We start from the raw sequence: 26,526 nt of genomic DNA, 5'->3' as shown, positions 1-26,526 counted from the left end.
TTAATAGCTCCGCGCGAAGATATGACGTTTCAAAACGACATAATATCTCGGGTAATAGCTCCGCGCGGAGATATGACGTTTCAAAACGACATAATATCTCGGGTAATAGCTCCGCGCGGAGATATGACGTTTCAAAACGACATAATATCTCGGTTAATAGCTCCGCGCGGAGATATGACGTTTCAAAACGACATAATATCTCGGTTAATAGCTCCGCGCGGAGATATGACGTTTCAAAACGACATAATATATCGGTTAATAGCTCCGCGCGGATATATGACGTTTCAAAACGACATAATATCTCGGTTAATAGCTCCGCGCGGAGATATGACGTTTCAAAACGACATAATATCTCGGGTAATAGCTCCGCGCGAAAATATGACGTTCCAAAACGACATAATATCTCGGTAAATAGCTCCGCGCGGAGATATGACGTTTCAAAACGACATAATATCTTTTTTAATATTTAAGGTAATAGCTCGGCGCGAAGATATGACGTTCCAAAACGACATAATATCTCGGGTAATAGATCCGCGCGGAGATATGACGTTTCAAAACGACATAATATCTCGGGTAATAGCTCCGCGCGGAGATATGACGTTTCAAAACGACATAATATCTCGGTTAATAGCTCCGCGCGGAGATATGACGTTTCAAAACGACATAATATCTTTTTTAATATTTAGGGTAATAGCTCGGCGCGAAGATATGACGTTCCAAAACGACATAATATCTCGGGTAATAGCTCCGCGCGGAGATATGACGTTTCAAAACGACATAATATCTCGGGTAATAGCTCCGCGCGGAGATATGACGTTTCAAAACGACATAATATCTCGGGTACTAGCTCCGCGCGGAGATATGACGTTTCAAAACGACATAATATCTCGGGTAATAGCTCCGCGCGAAGATATGACGTTCCAAAACGACATAATATCTCGGTTAATAGCTCCGCGCGGAGATATGACGTTTCAAAACGACATAATATCTCGGGTAATAGCTCCGCGCGGAGATATGACGTTTCAAAACGACATAATATCTTGGGTAATAGCTCCGCGCGGAGATATGACGTTTCAAAACGACATAATATCTCGGTTAATAACTCCGCGCCAAGATATGACGTTTCAAAACGACATAATATCTTTTTTAATATTTAGGATAATAGCTCGGCGCGAAGATATGACGTTCCAAAACGACATAATATCTCGGGTAATAGCTCCGCGCGGAGATATGACGTTTCAAAACGACATAATATCTCGGTTAATAGCTCCGCGCGGAGATATGACGTTTCAAAACGACATAATATCTTTTTTAATATTTAGGGTAATAGCTCGGCGCGAAGATATGACGTTCCAAAACGACATAATATCTCGGGTAATAGCTCCGCGCGGAGATATGACGTTTCAAAACGACATAATATCTCGGGTAATAGCTCCGCGCGGAGATATGACGTTTCAAAACGACATAATATCTCGGGTACTAGCTCCGCGCGGAGATATGACGTTTCAAAACGACATAATATCTCGGGTAATAGCTCCGCGCGAAGATATGACGTTCCAAAACGACATAATATCTCGGTTAATAGCTCCGCGCGGAGATATGACGTTTCAAAACGACATAATATCTCGGGTAATAGCTCCGCGCGGAGATATGACGTTTCAAAACGACATAATATCTTGGGTAATAGCTCCGCGCGGAGATATGACGTTTCAAAACGACATAATATCTCGGTTAATAACTCCGCGCCAAGATATGACGTTTCAAAACGACATAATATCTTTTTTAATATTTAGGGTAATAGCTCGGCGCGAAGATATGACGTTCCAAAACGACATAATATCTCGGTTAATAGCTCCGCGCGGAGATATGACGTTTCAAAAGGACATAATATCTCGGATAATAGCTCCGCGCGGAGATATGACGTTTCAAAACGACATAATATCTTGGGTAATAGCTCCGCGCGGAGATATGACGTTTCAAAACGACATAATATCTCGGTTAATAACTCCGCGCCAAGATATGACGTTTCAAAACGACATAATATCTTTTTTAATATTTAGGGTAATAGCTCGGCGCGAAGATATGACGTTCCAAAACGACATAATATCTCGGTTAATAGCTCCGCGCGGAGATATGACGTTTAAAAACGACATAATATCTCGGTTAATAGCACCGCGCGGAGATATGACGTTTCAAAACGACATAATATCTCGGGTAATAGCTCCGCGCGGAGATATGACGTTTCAAAACGACATAATATCTCGGGTAATAGCTCCGCGCGGAGATATGACGTTTCAAAACGACATAATATCTCGGTTAATAGCTCCGCGCGGAGATATGACGTTTCAAAACGACATAATATCTCGGTTAATAGCTCCGCGCGGAGATATGACGTTTCAAAACGACATAATATCTTTTTTAATATTTAGGGTAATAGCTCGGCGCGAAGATATGACGTTCCAAAACGACATAATATCTCGGGTAATAGCTCCGCGCGGAGATATGACGTTTCAAAACGACATAATATCTCGGGTAATAGCTCCGCGCGGAGATATGACGTTTCAAAACGACATAATATCTCGGGTACTAGCTCCGCGCGGAGATATGACGTTTCAAAACGACATAATATCTCGGGTAATAGCTCCGCGCGAAGATATGACGTTCCAAAACGACATAATATCTCGGTTAATAGCTCCGCGCGGAGATATGACGTTTCAAAACGACATAATATCTCGGATAATAGCTCCGCGCGGAGATATGACGTTTCAAAAGGACATAATATCTCGGGTAATAGCTCCGCGCGGAGATATGACGTTTCAAAACGACATAATATCTCGGTTAATAGCTCCGCGCGGAGATATGACGTTTCAAAACGACATAATATCTCGGTTAATAGCTCCGCGCGGAGATATGACGTTTCAAAACGACATAATATCTCGGTTAATAGCTCTGCGCGGAGATATGACGTTTCAAAACGACATAATATCTCGGGTAATAGCTCCGCGCGAAGATATGACGTTCCAAAACGACATAATATCTCGGTTAATAGCTCCGCGCGAAGATATGACGCTTCAAAACGACATAATATCTCGGGTAATAGCTCCGCGCGGAGATATGACGTTCCAAAACGACATAATATCTCGGTTAATAGCTCCGCGCGGAGATATGACGTTTCAAACCGACATAATATCTCGGTTAATAGCTCCGCGCGGAGATATGACGTTTCAAAACAACATAATATCTCGGTTAATAGCTCCGCGCGGAGATATGACGTTTCAAAACGACATAATATCTCGGTTAATAGCTCCGCGCGGAGATATGACGTTTCAAAACGACATAACATCTCGGGTAATAGCTCCGCGCGGAGATATGACGTTTCAAAACGACATAATATCTCGGTTAATAGCTCCGCGCGGAGATATGACGTTTCAAAACGACATAATATCTCGGTTAATAGCTCCGCGCGGAGATATGACGTTTCAAAACGACATAATATCTCGGGTAATAGCTCTGCGCGAAAATATGACGTTCCAAAACGACATAATATCTCGGTAAATAGCTCCGCGCGGAGATATGACGTTTCAAAACGACATAATATCTTTTTTAATATTTAGGGTAATAGCTCGGCGCGAAGATATGACGTTCCAAAACGACATAATATCTCGGGAAATAGCTCCGCGCGGAGATATGACGTTTCAAAACGACATAATATCTCGGGTAATAGCTCCCCGCGAAGATATGACGTTTCAAAACGACATAATATCTCGGTTAATAGCTCCGCGCGGAGATATGACGTTTCAAAACGACATAATATCTCGGGTAATAGCTCCGCGCGAAGATATGACGTTCCGAAACGACATAATATCTCGGGTAATAGCTCCGCGCGAAGATATGACGTTCCAAAACGACATAATATCTCGGTTAATAGCTTCGCGCGGAGATATGATGTTCCGAAACGACATAATATCTTTTTTAATATTTAGGGTAATAGCTCGTCGCGAAGATATGACGCTCCAAAGCGACATATTATCTTTTTTAATATTTATGGTAATAGCTCCCCGCGAAGATATGACGTTCCGAAACGACGTAATATCTCGGTTAATAGCTTCACGTGGAGATATGACGTTTCAAAACGACATAATATCTCGGTTAATAGCTCCGCGCGGAGATATGATGTTTCAAAACGACATAATATCTCGGGTAATAGCTCCGCGCGAAGATATGACGTTTCAAAACGACATAATATCTCGGTTAATAGCTCCGCGCGGAGATATGACGTTTCAAAACGACATAATATCTCGGGTAATAGCTCCGCGCGAAGATATGACGTTCCAAAACGACATAATATCTCGGTTAATAGCTCCGCGCGGAGATATGACGTTCCAAAACGACATAATATCTCGGTTAATAGCTCCGCGCTAAGATATGACGTTCCGAAACGACATAATATCTCGGTTAATAGCTCCGCGCGGAGATATGACGTTTCAAAACGACATAATATCTCTGGTAATAGCTCCGCGCGAAGATATGACGTTCCAAAACGACATAATATCTTTTTTAATATTTAGGGTAATAGCTCCGCGCGAAGATATGACGTTTCAAAACGACATAATATCTTTTTTAATATTTAGGGTAATAGCTCCGCGCGGAGATATGACGTTTCAAAACGACATAATATCTCGGGTAATAGCTCCGCGCGGAGATATGACGTTTCAAAACGACATAATATCTCGGTTAATAGCTCCCCGTGAAGATATGACGTTCCAAAACGACATAATATCTCGGTTAATAGCTCTGCGCGGATATATGACGTTTCAAAACGACATAATATCTCGGGTAATAGCTCCGCGCAGAGATATGACGTTTCAAAACGACATAATATCTTGGGTAATAGCTCCGCGCGAAGATATGACGTTCCGAAACGACATAATATCTCGGTTAATAGCTCCGCGCGGAGATATGACGTTTCAAAACGACATAATATCTTTTTTAATATTTAGGGTAATAGCTCGGCGCGAAGATATGACGTTCCAAAACGACATAATATCTCGGGTAATAGCTCCGCGCGGAGATATGACGTTCCAAAACGACATAATATCTCGGTTAATAGCTCCGCGCTAAGATATGACGTTCCGAAACGACATAATATTTCGGTTAATAGCTCCGCGCGGAGATATGACGTTTCAAAACGACATAATATCTCGGGTAATAGCTCCGCGCGAAGATATGACGTTCCAAAACGACATAATATCTTTTTTAATATTTAGGGTAATAGCTCCGCGCGAAGATATGACGTTTCAAAACGACATAATATCTTTTTTAATATTTAGGGTAATAGCTCCGCGCGGAGATATGACGTTTCAAAACGACATAATATCTCGGGTAATAGCTCCGCGCGGAGATATGACGTTTCAAAACGACATAATATCTCGGTTAATAGCTCCCCGTGAAGATATGACGTTCCAAAACGACATAATATCTCGGTTAATAGCTCCGCGCGGAGATATGACGTTTTAAAACGACATAATATCTCGGGTAATAGCTCCGCGCGAAGATATGACGTTCCGAAACGACATAATATCTCGGTTAATAGCTCTGCGCGGATATATGACGTTTCAAAACGACATAATATCTCGGGTAATAGCTCCGCGCAGAGATATGACGTTTCAAAACGACATAATATCTTGGGTAATAGCTCCGCGCGAAGATATGACGTTCCGAAACGACATAATATCTCGGTTAATAGCTCCGCGCGGAGATATGACGTTTCAAAACGACATAATATCTTTTTTAATATTTAGGGTAATAGCTCAGCGCGAAGATATGACGTTCCAAAACGACATAATATCTCGGTTAATAGCTCCGCGCGGAGATATGACGTTCCAAAACGACATAATATCTTTTTTAATATTTAGGGTAATAGCTCGTCGCGAAGATATGACGCTCCAAAGCGACATAATATCTTTTTTAATATTTAGGGTAATAGCTCCGCGCGAAGATATGACGTTCCAAAACGACATAATATCTCGGGTAATAGCTCCGCGCGGAGATATGACGTTCCAAAACGACATAATATCTTTTTTAATATTGAGGGTAATAGCTCCGCTTGAAGATATGACGTTCCAAAAAGACATAATATCTTTTTTAATATTTAGGGTAATAGCTCAGCGCGAAGATATGACGTTCCAAAACGACATAATATCTCGGTTAATAGCTCCGCGCGGAGATATGACGTTACAAAACGACATAATATCTAGGGTAATAGCTCCGCGCGAAGATATGACGTTCCAAAACGACATAATATCTTTTTTAATATTTAGGGTAATAGCTCGGCGCGAAGATATGACGTTCCAAAACGACATAATATCTCGGTTAATAGCTCCGCGCGGAGATATGACGTTCCAAAACGACATAATATCTCGGGTAATAGATCCGCGCGAAGATATGACATTCCAAAACGACATAATATCTTTTTTAATATTTAGGGTAATAGCTCGGCGCGAAGATATGACGTTCCAAAACGACATAATATCTCGGGTAATAGCTCCGCGCGGAGATATGACGTTCCAAAACGACATAATATCTCGGGTAATAGTTTCGCGCGAAGATATGACGTTCCAAAACGACATAATATATTTTTTTTTTAATATTTAGGGTAATATCTCGGCGCGAAGATATGACGTTCCAAAACGACATAATATCTTGGGTAATAGCTCCGCGCGGAGATATGACCTTCCAAATCATCATCATCCGACATAGCTTGCCGGACAGGCTGAAAAATTTTCCCCCACCGGGTGATTTCCCATTACTTTTCTCTTTGTCCTACCTACTTAACTCTCTTTATTTAACTTACATTGCTTTACTTTATTAACAATCTTCTTACTTTCTTTTTTCCTATTTATTGTATTTTCTTTATTAATATAGCAAATTAAGATTATTTTTAATTTTAGTTGAGATCACTTTTTTCCCACTTACAACCTTCTGCTTAGATGTAGGCTCTAACAGTGTCACTGACAAAATTAGCTGTGAAAAGGGGCACAGCTGGCCGGACTGGCAAATAAAACACCTCCATCGGTCGGTGTTGCTATTTAGAAAATTGTATCCTTTAACTAGGCTTTTAGCATATAATTCTATTGTACAATCTATTGAATAATGAGGAAGACACTCGTTTTGTCGACCATTAATAAATAAATAAATAAATAAATAAAGAAATCACTTTTTTTTTCAAATCGAGGTCGGTGCGGAAATCGAAACTTGTTCGATGATTTTTTTTAATATCTCGGGTGAATAATGTCTGATTTTAAAATGTTATACCTTTTTGAATGCGTACGGATCCCTACCATCAATTGGCATTCAAACAAATGAATCATCGATGGGTTGAAAAATGTTGTTGGCAAAAAACCTATTCGTTCGTAAATTCAACCTTTTTGATGATTGTTTGGAATATTTCCGTCAAATTATGTCCGATTTTGGAATTTTATACCATCTTTGACTCGTAAGGATAAGTTCTATCGATTGGCATCAAAAAAAGGAAATCCAAAATTCTTGTTATCACTTTTTGTTAAAAAAAAATGTTGTAGACAAAAAACCGATTCGTTCGTAAATTCAACCTTTTTGATGATTTTTGGGAATATTTCCGTCAAATAATGTCCGATTTTGCAATTTTATACCATCTTTGACTCGTAAGGATAAGTTCTATTGATGGGAATCCAAAATTTCGACCCAAATCGACAAAATGGCAAGGGGTTACATCACATTTTTTTTTTTTTCAAAATCGAGGTCGGTGCGAAAATCGAAACTTTTTCGATGATTTTTTTTTAATATCTCGGGTAAATAATGTCTGATTTTAAAATGTTATACCTTTTTGTTAAAAAAAATGAAGACAAAAAACCGATTCGTTCGTAAATTCAACCTTTTTGATGATTTCGTAATGAATTATTAAATGATAATGATGATATTAAATCTTATTCAAACCAAATATACCCCTCGTCGAAGGCTACGGGGTATCGCAGAGAACAATTAAGTTCTTGGCTTTTTAAATGACAAACGCGTTGTGACTGAAGCTTAAGAAATCCTGGTAATTTGCACACGTGCATGAAAACTTAACCCCAATCGAGGCACGCATCCCCCACACACCCCTGGCCCACGCCCCTTTTAATTAGCGAGTATCGATACCAAAGTATCGGCAAAGATTGTCGTTTCAATTATGAGTAAATGTACTCGAGAGGACAGACAAAGCGAGAATCCATTGCCGTTTAATAATTCATAAAGAAATTACAACAAGAGCAACACACACACACACACACACACACACACACACACACACACACACACACACACACACACACACACACACACACACACACACACACACACACACACACACACACACGCACGCACACACGTGGGGTTTAATATAAAAGTGGGAAATAATATTGATTTTCTATGTATTGCAATACACACACACACACACACTCGTTGGCCAGCTTCGATGGCAGACAGTTGCTTTGTAAATCAAGCAAACAAATGACACACACACCCATACACACACGCATGCACACACACGCACACACACATGTACACACATGTGTTGTTAACTCAACATGACACATGCAAAAGCTAGAACCGTGTGGGGGAAAAACAACAAATTACAACAAGAAACATGAAAAAAGACGGTGTTTCCATTTAACCACGTCAAGCCTAGCCTGGAAATACCCTGGAATGTCTGCTGCTGTAATAGACAGTTTTTGTTTTGGCCTATTCCCAAACGAGATCCATAATAACTTAAGATTTTAGAAAAATTTTTGATTTAATAACATATCTCTGCACAAATGCCAACATGGCTGTAGGCATATTTATTAGATGCATTTTGAAATCTTTAAATATTATGAAGTTTTTCTCTCCTCAACAAAGGCAATTACTAACATATATAAAAACGGGTTCGAGCTTATCTCAGCTGTGGACTCGTTTATTATTATAACTGATTTTACAAAGAAATAATAATGAATATAAAGATTTGTTAATGAGCACATAAAAAGTGGATTTGACTGGGATATCTGAAAGAAAACATACAAAAATATACTTCTACGACAGCTTTCTTTAGAATAGCAGATGGATTGAGCTACATACATCCAATTTGTTTATATTTTCAAGCAATGAACTAAACCGTATTAACATTCATTTATACATAAACATGAGATTTGAACCAGCATCCTTTATTTTGACACCATGTTGTGCGTGGGTTACGCGATTTTTACACACCTCATGTGTGTTTGCTTTTAAGTGTTACGTAAGCACTGATTAAATAATAAAACTTTTTTTATATTTTTCAGTGTAGTGTCGAGTTGTGCATTTCTATTTCGAGTGATTCGCCGCGAAATACTCTACAATGCAGTGCAGCTAAGCTAAGACAGCAGGGCTACCCCACTCACAGCCCACCCCATCAAGAAAAGTGTTGCCTATCCGCGAGGCGCATTTAGACACACATATTAATGGGCTGGCGGCTAAATGCAGCTGCGACAGCCACGTCACGGGGGGGTTCAGCTGTCTAATTAAAGTTGTTGCTGTTGCTGTAGAAATTTCATTTTAGTGGCAAGCACAACTGTACTTCGAGTACGGCTGACGCCTGCCACCTGGCATAGAGCCTAGAAAACCTTGCTGGCAATTCCCGAGCGCTGGCCGCATGCCACACTTGTCTCCGATGCGAATGCCACAAGCTGTGCCGTGCCGTGCTGTGCCAGAGCAAGTGCTTAGAGTGACCGATTCCAAGGCAAATGGACAAATTAACGTTTAAATAGATGCCGCCTCGCGGCATATGCTAACGAGCAGCTTATGCGGCACATGTGGACGCGATTTGCTGTGGCAATTCCACGCGGCCAAGCGGAAATACCAAACGGAAATACCGCCAAAAGGCGAGCGCCCCGACGCATCGATTGGCCGCCAACTTGACAGCGAGCCGGCGGAATGGCCCGCCGGATCAACAAGTGAACGCAGCGAAAGGACACACCGGACAGCAGGATGGCATTACAGCAGCGCAGAGCAACGACTACCTGGCCTGAGCCAGGGCTAAGCGATTGCTTTTATGGCCCAAACGGCCGCAAGTATGTGGCCCGTGGGCCAAGGGCTGGCCCGCAAATGCGTTTCATAAACAACACAACTATGCATATAAACAGGCAAACATTTGCAGATATCCGTCAGAAAGGTTTTATAGTATTTTGCTTCGTGGGTTCTTTTTTTTCATTATCAGGAAGTGCGCGCTAAAAAGCCGGAGCGAAAAAAATAAACACAAACAAAACCGCGTCCAGATGTGCCTGCCCTTCGATTCTATCTGCTATCTCAAGTCCCCTTCGGTAACCTGCTCAATGATGTCTTCGTCCTTGTCCCTACATCGAAAACAATCGAACTTGCAACAAAAAGATAAACGCAAATCGAAAATAGAAAAAACGAAAGTTGCATATGAATAATCTAGCATTGGCATTCACGATTCTCGACAATTTCAACATTTCGGGCACGTTCCCAACTGAAGCAAGTGGCCCTCTTTGCATTGGCTGCGATTTTCAGTTCAAGTGTTTCGATTCTACCCCGCACAATTACGGCGGATCGGGTATAACTGATCTAACAGAGCAAATACAAGGGTATCTTTAATGTGCGGGAAAGTAAGATACCCTCTAGCAAATTACTGTTCGATGTAGCCACAAAATAACTGCGTTAGCTAGGCAAGCCCCAGTTTGTGCAGGCTATCCCTCAATAGATGCCAACTATGAAAGTGGTGAATGCTCATGCATTTCGGTTTACAGGATATTTTGGAAGAAAATTAACTATGCGGACCGCATTACAACTGAAATAAATACCACATCGAACATAATTCTCAATTTAGAGGGTATCTTTCAGCAGGCATTAATCATACAAAGAGGGTACACTATGGTAACTCGTAGCTTGAGCTTTAAAAGTGCAATGGAATGTTTATTAATACCTACAGCTGTGTGCATTTGTGTTTCGAAAGGGTATCTGTATATGTAGGATTTTTAATCTTGTTTTTACGGCGTATCTAAAACTATTTTTTACCTTTGAAAATCGGATGCACTTATTTAGCCATTTGCCTAAACGATTTGTGTATGTAAGCAGCTAGTGCTTACATTTTGTATTTTTCCAGGGTATTTCAGAAACGATGTAGCGGATGTAGCGAACTGTGTTGTTTTCGTTGCTGCTGTCAATCGAATTTGATTAAAGTGCAACACATTGCATTTGAAAGTTAACTGTAGGTCTAGGCATTTACAGGGTATCTTGTGGCTTGATCTCTATGCCAACTGGCCGCTTGCCCCTATCAGCGCACGTCAATGGCATGTCAAATGCTCTGCTTGCTACAAGGCTGCAAACTGCACACTGAGTGGAGAACAAATCGGACAAATCGTGCTTCGGTTCGCCATGGGCAACTCCTGCAGTTGGATAGTCCCAAATTGATGGGGAGACTAATTGACAGCGATTGCCAAGAGGAGCACTGAACTGGACTGGACTGGACTGGAATGCGATTGCGATTACTACTTCGATTGCAGCTGTGCCAAGTGGTTGTCCATTGGATGCTGCCCTAACTCTTTGCCCAGTTGCAAGTGCTGACAATGCGGAAATGTGTGTGTGTGTGTGTGTGTGTGTAGGGGGGGGAGGCAGTAATACCCATTGAAATGGCTGTAAAGTGGGTCTGACCACACTTGAATAATCAATAAAACACGAACCACTAAATTGCTGAAAATGTGTATATAAGAGTTGTGCATAATTTCTATAAGAAAAGAAGCAGACATATTCCAAGCCAGACCAATCGAGCATGCTCGGCTAGCGTATACTCTGTAACTAGCTCTAGCTGTGGCTAAATCTATGAAAATAAGTAGTTGATCTTCAAATTCTAACAAATATCATATCAAATCTCACAACTACATCCCAAACAATATACATGTTTAGTATAAGTCATATTCCAAATTTGGTAGCTTTTATAGTTGTCGGATTCAGATAGATGGGCTTAAGGTCCAGTGACCTCTCAGATTTTAAGAGCTTGAGTTAGCACAACTTGTAGCTTATTGAATGTATAAGTAGTAGTATAGGAATATTTAGGGTATCCCCTAGTCGGATACTGCCGCTCTGATTTGATAGAGGTAGAATTGAGTACTGGTCGGTTAAAAGTTTTTTTTTAATTCGGTTATTCCTTTCCCTGGAACTGGTTCCGTTCATAGGAGTTCCAGGCTCGAACTGGCTTCGTCGTCTGCTTTTTTCTTAGTTAAGCAATCCCTCAGGTTCTCGAAGTTCTTTGCGAACTCTGCTTTGATTATCCAGCGTCTTCTTCTTCAAAATTGAAAGCTTCCAGCTAGAGAACTTTTTTCTATAAGTTCCGGACTGGCCTTTAGTTTTAATGCTGGGCTGGCAGCTGCTTCCGCTTCCGCTTGATGCCCGGAGTGAAAGTCACGTGCTGGCCACGCAAGGCAAACAAAATTGAAGAATTAGAAAAATTGGAAAGTCGGAAAATGTGCAACTGCAGTGCCAACTGCACAACTGTTTGGACAACGTGCATTGGATGCCTCGCAGCCCGAGGTCGAGGTCCGGCATCCGGTTTTTCTTTAACGCATTCTCAGATAAGCGGCTAGGCAAAATTAAAGGGAAAGAAAAACCCTGAGCTGAATTCCATTTCGGATTTGGAAAATTGTCAACCGCACAAACGACTTTGTAGTTGGGTCATAAATTTGGGAAAATTGTTGTGTAAATTGTTCTGGGCCGGGGGGAAATTCCAGTTGGCCGCTGCGGAAAACTGCGGGCCTGTTGCGATTGCGTGTGAAAATGCAACAATCCACATTTCCTGCCGATAGTCAAATGAGCAACGGCCAAGGGCCAAAGAGTCGACTTGAGTCGAGTCGCAACCTTTTGACACCAGCCAAATAAATGGGCTGCACCCAAAACATCAGCGAGCGTGTGGGAAAAGTAACGCCTCAACCCTTCACCGCCGACGCGTCCACAGCAGACGGGGCTGGCTGTGTTTAGAATCTCGAATCCCAACCATGGCCGAGTGTTTCCCAGGGCTATTTACCCAGCGCTCATCTTTTGGGAAAGTGCGCAGAGTGTGGAAGTGGGAGAGAGAAGCGGGCCGAGTGGCGAGCACAGTTCGTTTGGATTGTCCAGAGCCAAGGTTTTTCCAAAGGGCATTTCTAGCTTTCCAAGCAGCAAACGGCCAAATATGAGAAAACATTTTGATTTGATTTTCAGCTCCAAAAGGATCTCAAATTGCATTAAGCAAAACTAATCTTAACGCAACAGCGGGCATAATTGTTGCTATTTTTCCTCTCATTCCTCTTATAGTTAACAGAGGGAAAACAGCTTCTTTGGCTCAAAAGCTGCAACCGGATCTTAGTTGAGACTTTCCCAAATTAAGTCTTTCCAAGTCCAATCTCTGCTCTTGAGTGTACTTCAAGGTCTCAGCTTGAAGCTGTCTGTGTCTTCTGGAAGTTTCTAACTGATTTTCGTGTCAGCTTTTAGACCCTTTCTTTTAACTATTTTCCCACTTTACATTTATTATTACATTTATTATATATTTATATATTTATTTTATTGTCAGAAACAAAAGAGCTTTTCCCTTAGATTTTGAATGGACTAGATCTAGGCTGCGTTTTTCAGCACTCAAACTTTCCCCTTCAACTAGAGCTAATTGCAACCATGTTTAATCAGAGCTGACTTAAAGTGAAAGGCATAAAGGTATGAAAAAAGCTATGGCATATTGTGGAATGTGATTTGGATAGTATTGGAAGTAATACTGGGCTTGATAATACAGTTTGATTGCCCGAAGTGAGTTCAACTTCAATTGGGCAGCCTTGAAGAGCAGGCAGAGCAGCCGCAGCAGCAGCAGCAGGAGGCGCAGTCATAAGTATTTCTGGCCAAGAATAGAATCTGGTCAGGACGCACGAAACTCCATTCAGAAAAAATTCATGTGAAATGCGAGTCGAGAAACTGTCAATAAAATGCCTCTAAAGATTGCCGTTGTGCATGATCGAAGCGCAGCTGTTCTCTGTCCCGTCTGATGTCCTCCCATTGTCCTGGCTGGCTGGCTGACAACTTGTCCGGCGTCAACGGCGTTTGCACAACAATGGGCCACAATCGGGCCATGGGCCAAGGTTAGGCGCAGTCGCAGCGCCGCACATGAAATCGAAATGAAATTCGACATCGAGCTGGAGGTCAGTTTCTGGCCTGGACTCAGATTCGATTGCAGTCTGTATAAAATGTGTACAAGAAAAAAGGGTTACCTATAAACGCGGCAAAATGGCCAAAACAAGGGGAAAAAAGCCAGAACTGTCCAGTTTGCGAGTCTTATGAAAATCCATAGATTTTGAAATTGAAAATCCATCAAGGGAATCCGTGCGACAAGGACAATCAAGGCACGGCTCGGGCAGGTAAACGGTAAGCTGTGTGCATCATTTAAGGCCAAAAGGACACAGACACACACGTGCACGGGCTTTTGGGCCGCGTCATAAAACGGCGGATTAGCCAAAAGCGGATCAGGTAAACGCGTTAGCCAAAAATGCAAACACAAATTCCGGGAAATTCGCGAAAAACTACCTGAACCGAGCCAATGTCCAGGCTATATAAGAGCCAGCTGCCGGGCGTTTAGGCCAAACAGTTGACAAAAACGCAGCGGCGAACAGACAACGCGAGCTACTCGAGCCATAAATATTTATCATATAGAGAACATACTTGAATTACAGACGTCAGAGATGGGTTGCTGTGCGAGCAATTTAAAGTTGGATACGAATCGCAGTTTGAATGGCAGCGTCTATGCCTCAAAGCGCAGTCGCAGCAGCAGCGGCAGCAACAGTTGTGGCAGCAATAGCAGCGGGCTGGGCAGTGCATGCAGCACGCCGCAGCGCAATCGCAGCATTTGGAGTCGCAGCCAAACGCGACCAATTTGCGATGACTTTGCCGAACAGCCGCTGCCGCAGCTAACCGAACTGGAGGCGGAACACGAACTGGAGCGCTCCTGTGGCTATCATACATGCAGCAGCGGCTCCTCAACGCCCAGCCAGCAGCAGCATCAGCATCAGCTGTATCGCACCCAGGACATGGAGCTGGCCAATCAAAGCCAGCAAAGCAGCAGCAGTAGCAGCGGGAGCGGGAGCTGCGGCGAGTTGTCACGCGGCGTGGGCAACCTGGAATGGGAGATGTACATGATGCAGCATGCCCAGCGCATTATGCCAAAGACCTCGTCACCCATTTGCCAGCGTCGCGATGCCACATTTGAGCTGAACTCACGTTCGTATCACAAGTGGCGCAATTATTTACAGAGCACGCCCGCCCACATGCTGCACAATGTCAGCCACATACCGGAGGCGATTGCGGGCCACTTTTGTCCCCTTGACTTTCCCGCCTTCAGCGATCTGGAGGAGATGGAGAGTGCGGCCAAGCGTTTCAAGATCGATACGAATGCGTCCGTCTATGCGGACAACTATCCGCTTCAGCAGCATCTGACGCATACCATTAGCACAGATCTGTGAGTGGGAGCAGGCAGTGGTAGCTGAGCTGAGCTAATCAGAGGCTGATGCGTGCTCGGCAACTGGACTGGGCTCCGCTTGGTACGGAGTTGTCGCAGTTGCCCTCACATCACGTGCGTCGACTGCTGGCTACTGGCAACAGGTTGTCAGTCAGTCGATCCATCTGGCAGTCAACTGATTGACTTGACATTTTTGCAACTCATCAAGCAGTCAATCAGTTGCTCGAGTGCAACATTTTGTAAATACTTCTCGAGCAATCAAGCAATCATTCAATTAGTCGGCTCAGCAATTTTTTGGAAATCAGTCAATCAATCAATCAAAATACCTAGCTGCATACACCAAATCAATCAATCAACACAGAGCACTTTGTAAGTGTTTTCCTTGTGAATAATTCCCAATTGCCTAGCAAAAAATATCTATATCCGATTTATTTTGTGTTTAGTCCTAAGACAAAAATTTAATTTAAGCAAACACTTTTTTTTTGTCACAAAATAAAATCAAATTTTAAAAATGTATTTTAATTAAGACGAATTTATTAATTAAATGAACAAATCAAATTAAATATTGAAAGCATACATTTTTCAACGGACTTTTCAATTTGAAATGAATTAAAGGCACATCCAGTTCCGCCCCGGGGACATACTCTTGGGTCTGGCACTTTGTGGGCTTTCTTAATTAGTCAAAGCAAACAAATGAAAAACAACAACAACAGCAACAAGAACAGCAACAAAAATCAGCAGCTGCTGCTGAAGCTGCTCGCATTGTTAATATTTTGTGCGACAGGTCAAAGGTCGACTGTCGCCTAGCGCCTGCACTCGTATTTCCGCTTGGCCAACTTCTCACAAATTCTTGGTAGCCCAAGTAGACAGTAGCCGACCCTCCCTCCGACCCACTCAGCCCATTTTTAAGGACAAAAAATATTAATACCAAATAATGTTTGAACTTAACATTTCTTATTTCATCACTTTCAGTTAATCTTATTCGTAATTACTTCATTTAATATTTTTATCCTTTCTAGCTGTCTCTTTTATTATATTTTTCCATTCGGTTATTCTATGCCAATTCTATGCTGTATCTTCCACACTCTTTTACTCTTCTATTTCTAAATTTCTTACTATATTTTTCAATTCTCTTATTCTCACTCACTCTCCCTCTCGCTCCCTTTCCCTTACTCACTTTGTCTCTCCCAATCTATCGTTCCATCATCCAACTCTTTCTCTCCCTCTCTCTCACTCGTTCCTTCTCACTCGCTCACTCTCTCTCTCTCGCTCTGTATTTCAGTGTTTTCGTCTCATTCTTGGCATTAATATCCTTTAACCTTATTTCTTTATACTCTCTAAAATTGAGTTAAGTTTTGTGTAGGGTATTCGTTGTTCGACCACAACCCTAAAATTATTTATTTGAATTTTTTCTTTGTCAGTTTTATTTGTGGTTGCGCTTTAATTGGATGCCCTTTAACGAAAATTCGTAATTTGGTTCAATTAATTATTGGACAAATTATAAATTGAAATGTGAATATTGCGTATTCGCCGTGTGGTCGGTATTAAATTGTTGCCTTTTTTCTTTCTGCATATGTATGTGTGTGTGTGTGTATGTATTTCATAATGCGCATTGATTTTTGCCATTGGTCAGCTGCTCCTCTCCCCGCCTCTAGCACACCCCGGCTGCCTGCCTTCCCATGATTCGACTATTATTCAGTTGGCTTTGTGCTGCAATCAAATCAAATCATCAAATTGAAGTGGACGCAACACAGAAATTATTGTTAACTTGCAACTTGTTAACTTGCAACTTGGTAGCATGCAACTCGCAATCGCCTTGAACTTTCCTTTCTTGCAGCCAATTTCAAATATTCAAACTTGTCGCAACAAACTAATTAAATTGATTACAATTAAAGCGCTTCCCATTAAGTTAGCGCGTGGCATGAAAAACAGAGTTGTCGAGTCGCTCAAGTATTAAGAAAACAAACCCTGTTGAGAAACGATCTACTAGCGTAGAGTTCGAAATTGAGACCCAAGTCTGAAGAGAAAAGCAACAAAACAAAAGGACTTCTTTCGAGTGCTTCGAAAATTGAATACCCTTGCAGACATGTTTATGACAGGTGTAAACTCTATTTTCTAACCAAGAAAATCAAGAAAAAAGATAGCACCCTTTAAAGGGTATGTATATAGAAAAGGGTATACAAAGTTGTTCAAGTTGCTATTTGCGATCGACTATTAACACAGTATTATATGGAGCTACAATCCCCGTGAAGTTGACTTTTAAACAGCTCACAGCAAACGCACGAATCTAAATATCATTTGGCTAGCATTCCTATTGATGGAGCTGATACCATATAAGCAGATATTGCCCTGATTAGATATATCACAGTTAAGTGTTACTCTGTTATATAAAGATCGTTATGTACGCATTAACATATATCTATTTGGCACAACTAAAAGCCACTAGGGCAAGCCGCACTATACATATCGGCCAATTAAACTGATGTATATTATATACATTTTTAATGGATTTATAAATGTTTTCCTTTCATGTGTTGCCTGTTACGTGACACAAGTGATTATAAGTGGCTCAAGCAGGGTATTCAAAAAACTGTTGAGTGCAAAGTTCGGTAACAAATGGTCAAAATATTTTTTCAAACTTTTTCACAGAATACGTAAGTAACAATAGCACAAAAAGAAAACAGCACGACGACAATTCATTCGATTGTTCATAATTTAAAGCAAGCAATATTGATTTTGGACAACCAACCCCCCCGCCCCCGTAAGGCACCAACCTGCGCTCCATCCGCACTCAAGTTGTAGCCAGGCGTTAGCCATGTCAAGTATCTGGGGGCCCATGTCCAAGCATCGTCGTCGTCTACGTCGGCTTCTTGGCCGCATCATTGTCATCGTCATCGTTATCGTCATCGAGGGGCCAATGCTGACAGGCTGCCTTGCCTTGGTTGCCCAGCTAAACAATTGACGTAGCCTTCGCACTGGCCCACATTGCCCCGACCATCCCCGATCAGTCCTTGTATGGACCCCAGCGGAAGTGCAGCCCTGACATTGCGAGCCGTTTGCATTTTTAAGCTAGCGCCACCGCAATGACGTGACAGTGTTAGCCATAATTGTGCGTCCCCCATTTGTTCAGTCAGTCAGTCAGTCAGTTAGGCAGAGCGTCAATCAGTCAGAGAGTCGGCCAGTGCCTGTGACCCCTGCACAGGTGGAAAGTCGCGTTTTAAGGTTACGGCGTGGGGTCAATTGCAATTTGAGTCTCATGCTCGTGCACTGAGCGAAAAGTGCGTGTAACTACAGTCAAGCGGCTACTCTGGAAATCGATCAGCTATTTAGTTGTAATTTATATTCTATAAAGGAAAGACGTGCATATTTAAATACTGCCATATATTTTGATTACGGTTGGGGTTTTAATTACTATTTTTAATTCCAATTAATTTTCCATCTATTTGTTGTTGCTTTTACTTAGATATTTCTCTGTATATACAGAGTGTCTCGAAAAATTGAAAATTGTTACTGAATTTGAACCAGCGACCTCTCGCTCGACGTAAAGACACCTTCTTGATGCGTTTGGCGATAGGTTTTACCTTTTTGGGTATATTTTCTATTTGCCATTTCTTACACTATCTTTTGGCTCAGTGTACATTGACTTAATCGTGTCTATATGCATTGCACTTTGGTCGCTGTCAAAACACAGAGACAGCCCTTAATCAAATGACAGCACGGGGCAAGTGCACAGTTCCCGACCACGCCCACAAGCCCTTGCAACCGCCCCCTTCCTGCTTTGAACAAACACTTGGCCGGAGACAATTGCAAATGTTGCCGTGCGGTTCGAGGGGCAATACATTTGCACCTTGTGATCCTGCAGAGCCTGCGAGAACTCGCCTTGATTATTGCAAAACTTTTTGCAAGCTTTTCTCAATCTCAATTCATGCTTTTTGCTGTTGTGACAAGGGCGGGAGGGGGGAGGTCGCTCAGAGGCTAATAATATGGAATAATTTTCAGATGCGAAACGCACAATTTAACAATTTTATGTGCAGACTGCGCAACTTTTTGCTCTGAGGACAGCAAATTGTTTATGTGAGTGTGACAAAAGTTTTTCACCATGTGTGTGTGTGGGTGTGCCTGTGTGTGCGTGTGTATTCGAATGGACATGCACATAAAAATGATATAGAATTATTAACTTTCTGGGTTCTGAATTGAGCGATAAAAACAACAAAAACTGGCCCCAGGCTCGGGGCCTTTCATTGTTGGCCACTTCCGATGGTCAAAGGGGGAAGAGAAATGGCAAGGCGGGGGTGTGTGTGCGGGCGTGTGTGTGTGTGTGTGTGTGTGTGTGTGTGAGTGGTGTGTGGGTTAAAAGGACTACATAGCTCTGTGTGCTCAGTAATAAATAGTAAATCGAGCTATTTTCTATGGAATTTATGCGAAAAATGCGTCCAAATGAAATTGAAATAAAAGCTCGAGGGCAGATAGGTCCGGAGTGGGAGCGCAAGGAGGGGCGGCTGTGTACAGGGGTGTGGCATAAATTGTATGTGACCCTACCGCAGAGGTGTGGGGACCCTTTGATATTATTTATGAGCTCTTTGTGCAATATGCAAAAACCACATAGATACAAAATATTAAATTAATTTGACAAAAATTGTTTTCAACTGAAAAAAAACTATGTGGAAATAATGTAAATTGTTGCGCATATCATAGATTAACGTTAATTAGTCTTTGAATTAATCATGCATTAGGTTTGCAATTAAAGCTGATTTAATACATAAAAATATAAAGTTTAATAAGCAAATACAATTAGTAAAAATAATTGCTGAAGTTGAACCAGCGGCTTCTCGCGTGTTGGTCCGATGCCCAGACACCTAAGCTGCACAGGCTAATGGAAGTTTGTTTGTGCAAAAAGAAAATCCAGTTTATTGCAGTAAATGAAAGATTTTAAATTTTATGTTGAATTTGAGCCAGCGACTTCTCGCTTGCTAGTCCAATCCCCTGTCACAAAAGCGACGCAGGCTAATGCAAGCTTGTTTGTGCAAAAAGTTATTTCAAATACACGAATTAAAAATGCTTTTTGAATTTGAACCAGCGCCATCACGCTTGCTAGTCCAACGCTTAGATATAAAAGCTAGGCTAAGCTGGCAAAACACAACTTATGCTCCTGATTTTCTATAACAACTAAGTTTACTTTTGCCACAACTGCAACCAAAAACATAGCTTCTGCAAATAATGCAAGTTTCCGGCTCTGATGTCAGGACAAACTCATTTATATGTACAGCTAACCGGATTGCAGTGCTATTACATGAGTTAAAATATTCACATTTATAGTTCATTAGCTGGAGTCCTCCGGATTACGCAGAAAAGTGGCATGCGCTGTCTCAGCTTTTAGCGGAGCCAACGTGAAGGCAGGTCAGAACTTTGTGGTCTGGGCCAGCAATCTATTTTCCCGGGCCATGCATAATTCAAGTGCTCTAATGGACGCTGGCGGGCAGAGCTGAAAAAAAAAGTGAGCAAAGGCAGAGTGCTGCGACACTTTAAGAAAATCAGGGAGAGAGGAGGGCGAGGAAGAGAGAGCGCGGGGATTGTCAGATTAAGACCAAGCCAAGACAATCAATTGAGCCAGGCAGTAAATAGTTTGGCTTGAGCTGAAACTGAGCTTAGGCCCAGGGCTTGGGCGGGGATCAGTAGCTGAATTAACGATGCGGCCAGATATAGGGTATAAGGCATATACAGGGTATATATGGGCATAAGCTGCTCTAATTACTAAATGCAACACTTGAGATGACACAATTGAGTGCTCTTTAAATCGGCTGGATTTAGGGGCCACTTGATCCCACTTGAATATGTCGCGTGCGCGTGAATTCTGGCCAGGATTCGGGCTGGGCCAATGCTAACCGCAGCTGAGCCAAAGCCGCAGATTAACCAGTCAACACGCACATATGTGTGTGTGTGTGTGCGCGCGCGTGTGTGTGTGTGTGCGGTTTATAGCACTTGGAATTTTATGGAAAAACGTCGCGGGGTTTCAGTTTAATTCGCCCATCGCAAGGCGTTGGGCTTGTAATCCTTGCCAGGATTATGGCCCATGTTGCGGTTTTATATGCAGCTGTGTGGCATCTATTTCACTATTTCCCCTGCATCCAACACCTCTCCCCTGGCCACGCTCGAGCTCGAAGCAGCAGCAGCAGCACAAAGTCATTTAGAGCCCTGATGAATTTATGGCCCATCTCCAGGCCTCGTTCCTTGCCGCCCGCCTTGTTCTTCCAGCCATGGCCATTTGCAGGCGGGCGAAAAAAAAGGAAGCACGAGTAAGGAAAGTAGCTAAACAAAACCAACAACTTGAGGATACCCTAAACCCTCTTCTTCCAACATCAAATGCATATATATATTCTATTTTAGAAGCAACATATCATGTTTCGTGACTCCAGCTCTTATTATTTACCAAAATTGCCCAAAGAACAGGATATCGATATCGATTTTTATCGATTGCTTGGAAACGAAGTAAGTTATCGATTATCGGAAACAAACTCGATCTGCGCAGGCACTAAGTCAACTCGGCTATTGATGCTGATCAAGAATATATATACTTTATGGCGTCGGAGATGCTTCCTTCTGCCTGATACATACATTTGGATTTTGTACAAATACAATATACCCTTATACCCATTTTTAATGGGTTCAGGGTATAAAAATGCAGACTTGGAATTTGATGTGTGTAAACAGCGGATAGCGCCGAGCTGTGCCGGCAGCTTCTCCGTTTATTAGACGGGTTCCTCCTCCAAGGCGAAGACTAAACAAACCGAAAAGCCCCGAAACCGAAACGTTTTGTGTTTAATCAAATTCAATTATGAAAAATACACAAAAATACTTAAAGGCAACATAACACAAAATGTGGCATACACCGAGAGAAAGCCTAAGCCAAATCTTTAATAACAGAAAAAGATTCTAATTTGTGCGATATAGACTTTCATTTCGCAAATATCTATGCATATGTCGATTTTGAGAAAGCATATCGCATCAGCCTCAACAACTATAGAAGCTAAGGCAAGTCTTAAAAAATAATAGCAAAAACTCATTTACATATGAACAGCCTTGAGCTTTATTATATACACATAGTTTGTTGTCATAAATCACAAGAATCGGAGTCTAAGCACCAAAACTTCAACCATGATTAAAATGATTATTGATATGCTCTGATTTCAGCTGATTTTTCGCTCAGTGTACAGACGGGTCAAGTCGTTGTTGTTGTTGTTATCTGTAGGCGAGTGTCTAAAAATCACATTAGATGCTGTTAACTTAAGCCGGCGGCGTTTTTCCTCAACGAGTTGTGTTTATATCTATTTTTTTTTGTGTTTTTGTTTGCCAGCAAATTGATTGATTGCTAGTGATGCGTGCAGCAGTTGTCCTTAACCCTGACATAAAGAAAACAAAACTACAAATATACTATATATATATATATATATATAGGATATATGCGAAGTATAAGTGTGTAGATATATATATTGAGAACCTGCCTTTGGCTTAGTTTCCTTGCGTTAACTGCGGCTGGCCAAAAATTTGTGGGTCGCTGCCAAAAGATTTCAGGCCAATTGTCTGTCTGTGTGTGGGCATTATTAACTTTTGCTTACACTTGACGTTGTTTAGTAAACTTTGTTATCAGCTTCCACTTATCATTATTAAAAGGCAGGGGACGAGCTAGTTGCGAACTATGTCAAGAGCAAATGCTGATGCAAGGGGGAGTGGGCAATGAGTGCGCGAAGGGGGTTCTGTTACACCCGTAACTAAAGACTATCAAAAATTAAGTATTCGCTTAGGAAAAAGGAAAAGCTAAAGACCATGAAGTATGCAGGTAAAGCTCGAGTAACTTCGAACCGATTGCGAATTACAACAACCGATCAAATCTCAGCTGAAACGAAGCCTTGCCCCGCTTTGGCAATAAATTCCCTTTTAAAGATTACAAATTTGCGTTTAAGCTTTGCTCTGTTCGCATACAAAACTTGTCGAGCACATTTCGAGGAAACTTTTCCCCCGAGTAAGCCTCACATCTAACTAGCCGTTAAGTAGTATCTGTACCGTTACGTGTACCTGCTTTGTCTGAGAATCCAAAAAACAACAAAAAAAATATAACTTTGATTTTGCATACCTTATCGCAATTCGCCTGAGGCGGCAAATCAACGACAAACAAGTGCTCGACTGCGCAAATATCTAGCAGCTAGGTCAAGGTTGAAGCAAAAATCCTTCTTGATTAAAATTAAATCTAAAGATTTTTTTTGGGACTCGAACGCTTTGTTGCCTGAAAATGGACTGCACGCCCCATTTGTCAAAATTAAAATCAAAATAAAAATCTTTAAAAAAAATGTAAATAAATTTAAAAATCTATGTTATATATGTATACTATAGTTAATCAAGAGGAAGAATGTCAAAAGTTATTGATTGAAAAAGTTATGAATTCCTTATTTCTTGTAAAGAGTTTTGTTAGCAAAACACTTTTGCCTCAGCTATACTTGATTTGAACGCAGCAGTTGACTAGAAATAAAACTTTATAATTTGAATTCAAATATAAATATCTTAAATAAGAAGGTGGGGGAAATGTGCTCCTTTTATATGGGATTTTTCACATATCGATTGAAAATACGAGAACCTCGCACTGAAAAACTCAAAACTGAATCAATCTAGCGATAATTTAGAATACAATTGGAAATAGCTACAAATAAAGTGAGAATGTCGATTTCCATTTATTAAATATTTAAAAAAAAAACCTTGACTTGAATTAATCAAAAAACAAATGAAATTTTATAATATTAAAATATATATAAAATGCAATAAATACAATTAAAAAGAGAGCCAGAGAGCAGAAACTTTATAGGATTTTACGGGCTTGCATTCTATAGTTGGTTACCAACAGATGCTTTAAATTGTTTTATCCCAGTGTGGTTGTTTTATGGTTACAGGGTATTTAAACTGAAAGTTGGCAAATTCGCTTTGTCAGCTTTGTGCCAGCCGCAGACAGAAGAACCTTCTGTGTGGCTAACAAGGGAACCAGCACACACACCCACACACACACACCCACACACACTCAGAGACAGCCATACAAATAGATAGAGTGTCAACTGTTTTTTGGCCAATTGTTGCGCATGAAAAATTGCAGAACATCAATAAACTTGAATTTTGCATGGCCCCTGGCATTGTGATGGGCAGGGGTTGGAGGTTAAAGTGCAGACCACTTGAAAAGCGTTGGTATTCCGGGAACGTCAGCCGGCAATTGATGTGTTCTTTTCTTTCTTTTCGGTTTTGCTTGTGCCTTTGTAACCCACAAAAAGGGTTTGGCGGGTGAAAGGGTTAAGCAGCGGCGGGTAAAAAATGAACTCCGTTCATAATAAACAATTTTCATGGCCTGTTTTTTATGGCCTTTACATATGTTTGGCCCAGCCCAGCGTGGCCGTAAAGCATGAAAAGCAACCACAGTTATAAACGCTACTGTCGACGCACCGCGTTCCATTCCACGACGTTCCAATTCCATTCCATTGCGTTGCGCACGGCTTAATTTAATTGTGTGCAGGCATGACACTTGGGCGCGAGCTCGTGACACGACCGAGCACGAGGGCAAAACGACTGACAGAGAGTGAGAACGAGAGACGAGTGGGTATGGGAGAGAGAGACAGAGAGCGAAACATAGACGACATCTTTATCTCTCTCTCTCTCTCTCCATACAGCGGCGCAATATTAGGTTTTTATGGATCTTCAAAAGGCTTTGGATTAGACTAAATCTGTGATAATAAACGCCCGATCGTTCATATTTTTTGTATGTAGAGAGTATTATAATTTTGTCATAAAATGGTAAGCTCAGTGCTGGGGTTGCGGCTAAAATCATTGACTAAATTATGGTTGCTTTATTAAACTAATAAGTTTTTTGCAATAGACTGTAAATTTAAAGTGACATTACTTCCCACGAAGAGCTCACGAGCTGCACCCTGCGAGGGCTCTCGTGCGTGTCTTTGGGATTTATGAGCAAATCGAGTTTATCTCAAATGCATATACCGTGGGCATAAGTCGCTAGAGAAATAGAGTGAGCCGGAGCAGGATTGTGTGTGTGAGAGAGAGAGAGAGAGAGGGTGAGGTGGAAGAGGTCCTGCAGAAGGGGCGCAGGAATTGAGTCACAGGCGGCGCTGTTGACGCTGCGACGCCTCATGAATTCAGTTGGGACGCAAACCAAATAAAAACAAAGGCAGACAGTGCCACCTTTGGTTCTTGTTGTTGTTGCTGCAATTTCATGTCATGTCGTGCTTTTGCTTGCTGTTGCAGACACACCTCTCGCGCAAAGAAGGCCCCTCCTCAACAGCCACCCACAACCAGCTCCATGCCACACACTGTGGTCGACTTTAATTGAAAAACTTTTGCACCCGTGCAAAACAATTCGAGGGGGCGTGTTTCAATCTAGAGGAGGCAGGGTCAGAAATATTTGTGCTGTCACAGTCGTCTCATGTTTGCAGCGGTCAGTGGGAAATCAATTAGAAAATTGTGGTTTCAACACAAAAGAAAATGCACAAAAACTGCGCAAAATTGTCATAGCATAATAAATTAATTGGAATTGACAGGCAGCCAATTACCGAGTTGCTTGTTTGCCTGCTGCATTAACGTTGGACATGTTTTACATGCAACATGCCGCATGTCGCATGCCGCACGCCGCATGCAACTCAATTAAACAAGTTCAAAGTTGTTTGGTAGCGAAAAATGGAAGCCGCGCAAGCCATGTCATGCAGTCAAAATTATATTAAATGGTTACCATTTTCAATACTCAGGACTCAAGCACGACACGGCAGGACATGACACGTTGCAAACACGAATATTCAGCCAAGCAGACTGAGAGACTGGGGCTCAATTATGAGCTTTCAACTGATTTTAAGATATCAAATTTATGCATTTTCTTAATGTGAACATTCTGCATTACATATATATGTAATAACTTGCATATATGCATGTGTAAGTGATACGTATAAGATATATGTTATATTAAAACAGGCTTATTA

At 41.6% G+C, this 26,526-nt stretch overlaps 2 protein-coding genes across 3 annotated transcripts in view; one reads left to right on the top strand and one right to left on the bottom strand.

The window, feature by feature from the left end:
• LOC6633244 (uncharacterized) overlaps window positions 1–26,526 on the bottom strand; it is a 91,306-nt gene that overhangs the window by 32,981 nt on the left and 31,799 nt on the right. The window lies entirely within an intron of this gene.
• Window positions 14,660–16,090, top strand: LOC6634434 (uncharacterized). Its single transcript, XM_002057870.4, has one exon. The coding sequence runs from the start codon at window positions 14,742–14,744 to the stop codon at window positions 15,516–15,518; it is 777 nt and encodes a 258-aa protein (XP_002057906.3). The 5' UTR covers window positions 14,660–14,741; the 3' UTR covers window positions 15,519–16,090.

The sequence above is a fragment of the Drosophila virilis genome, chromosome X, assembly GCF_030788295.1.
Source record: "Drosophila virilis strain 15010-1051.87 chromosome X, Dvir_AGI_RSII-ME, whole genome shotgun sequence".
NCBI classification, from domain to species: Eukaryota; Metazoa; Arthropoda; class Insecta; order Diptera; family Drosophilidae; genus Drosophila; species Drosophila virilis.
This window is presented reverse-complemented; position numbering and strand designations above follow the sequence as displayed.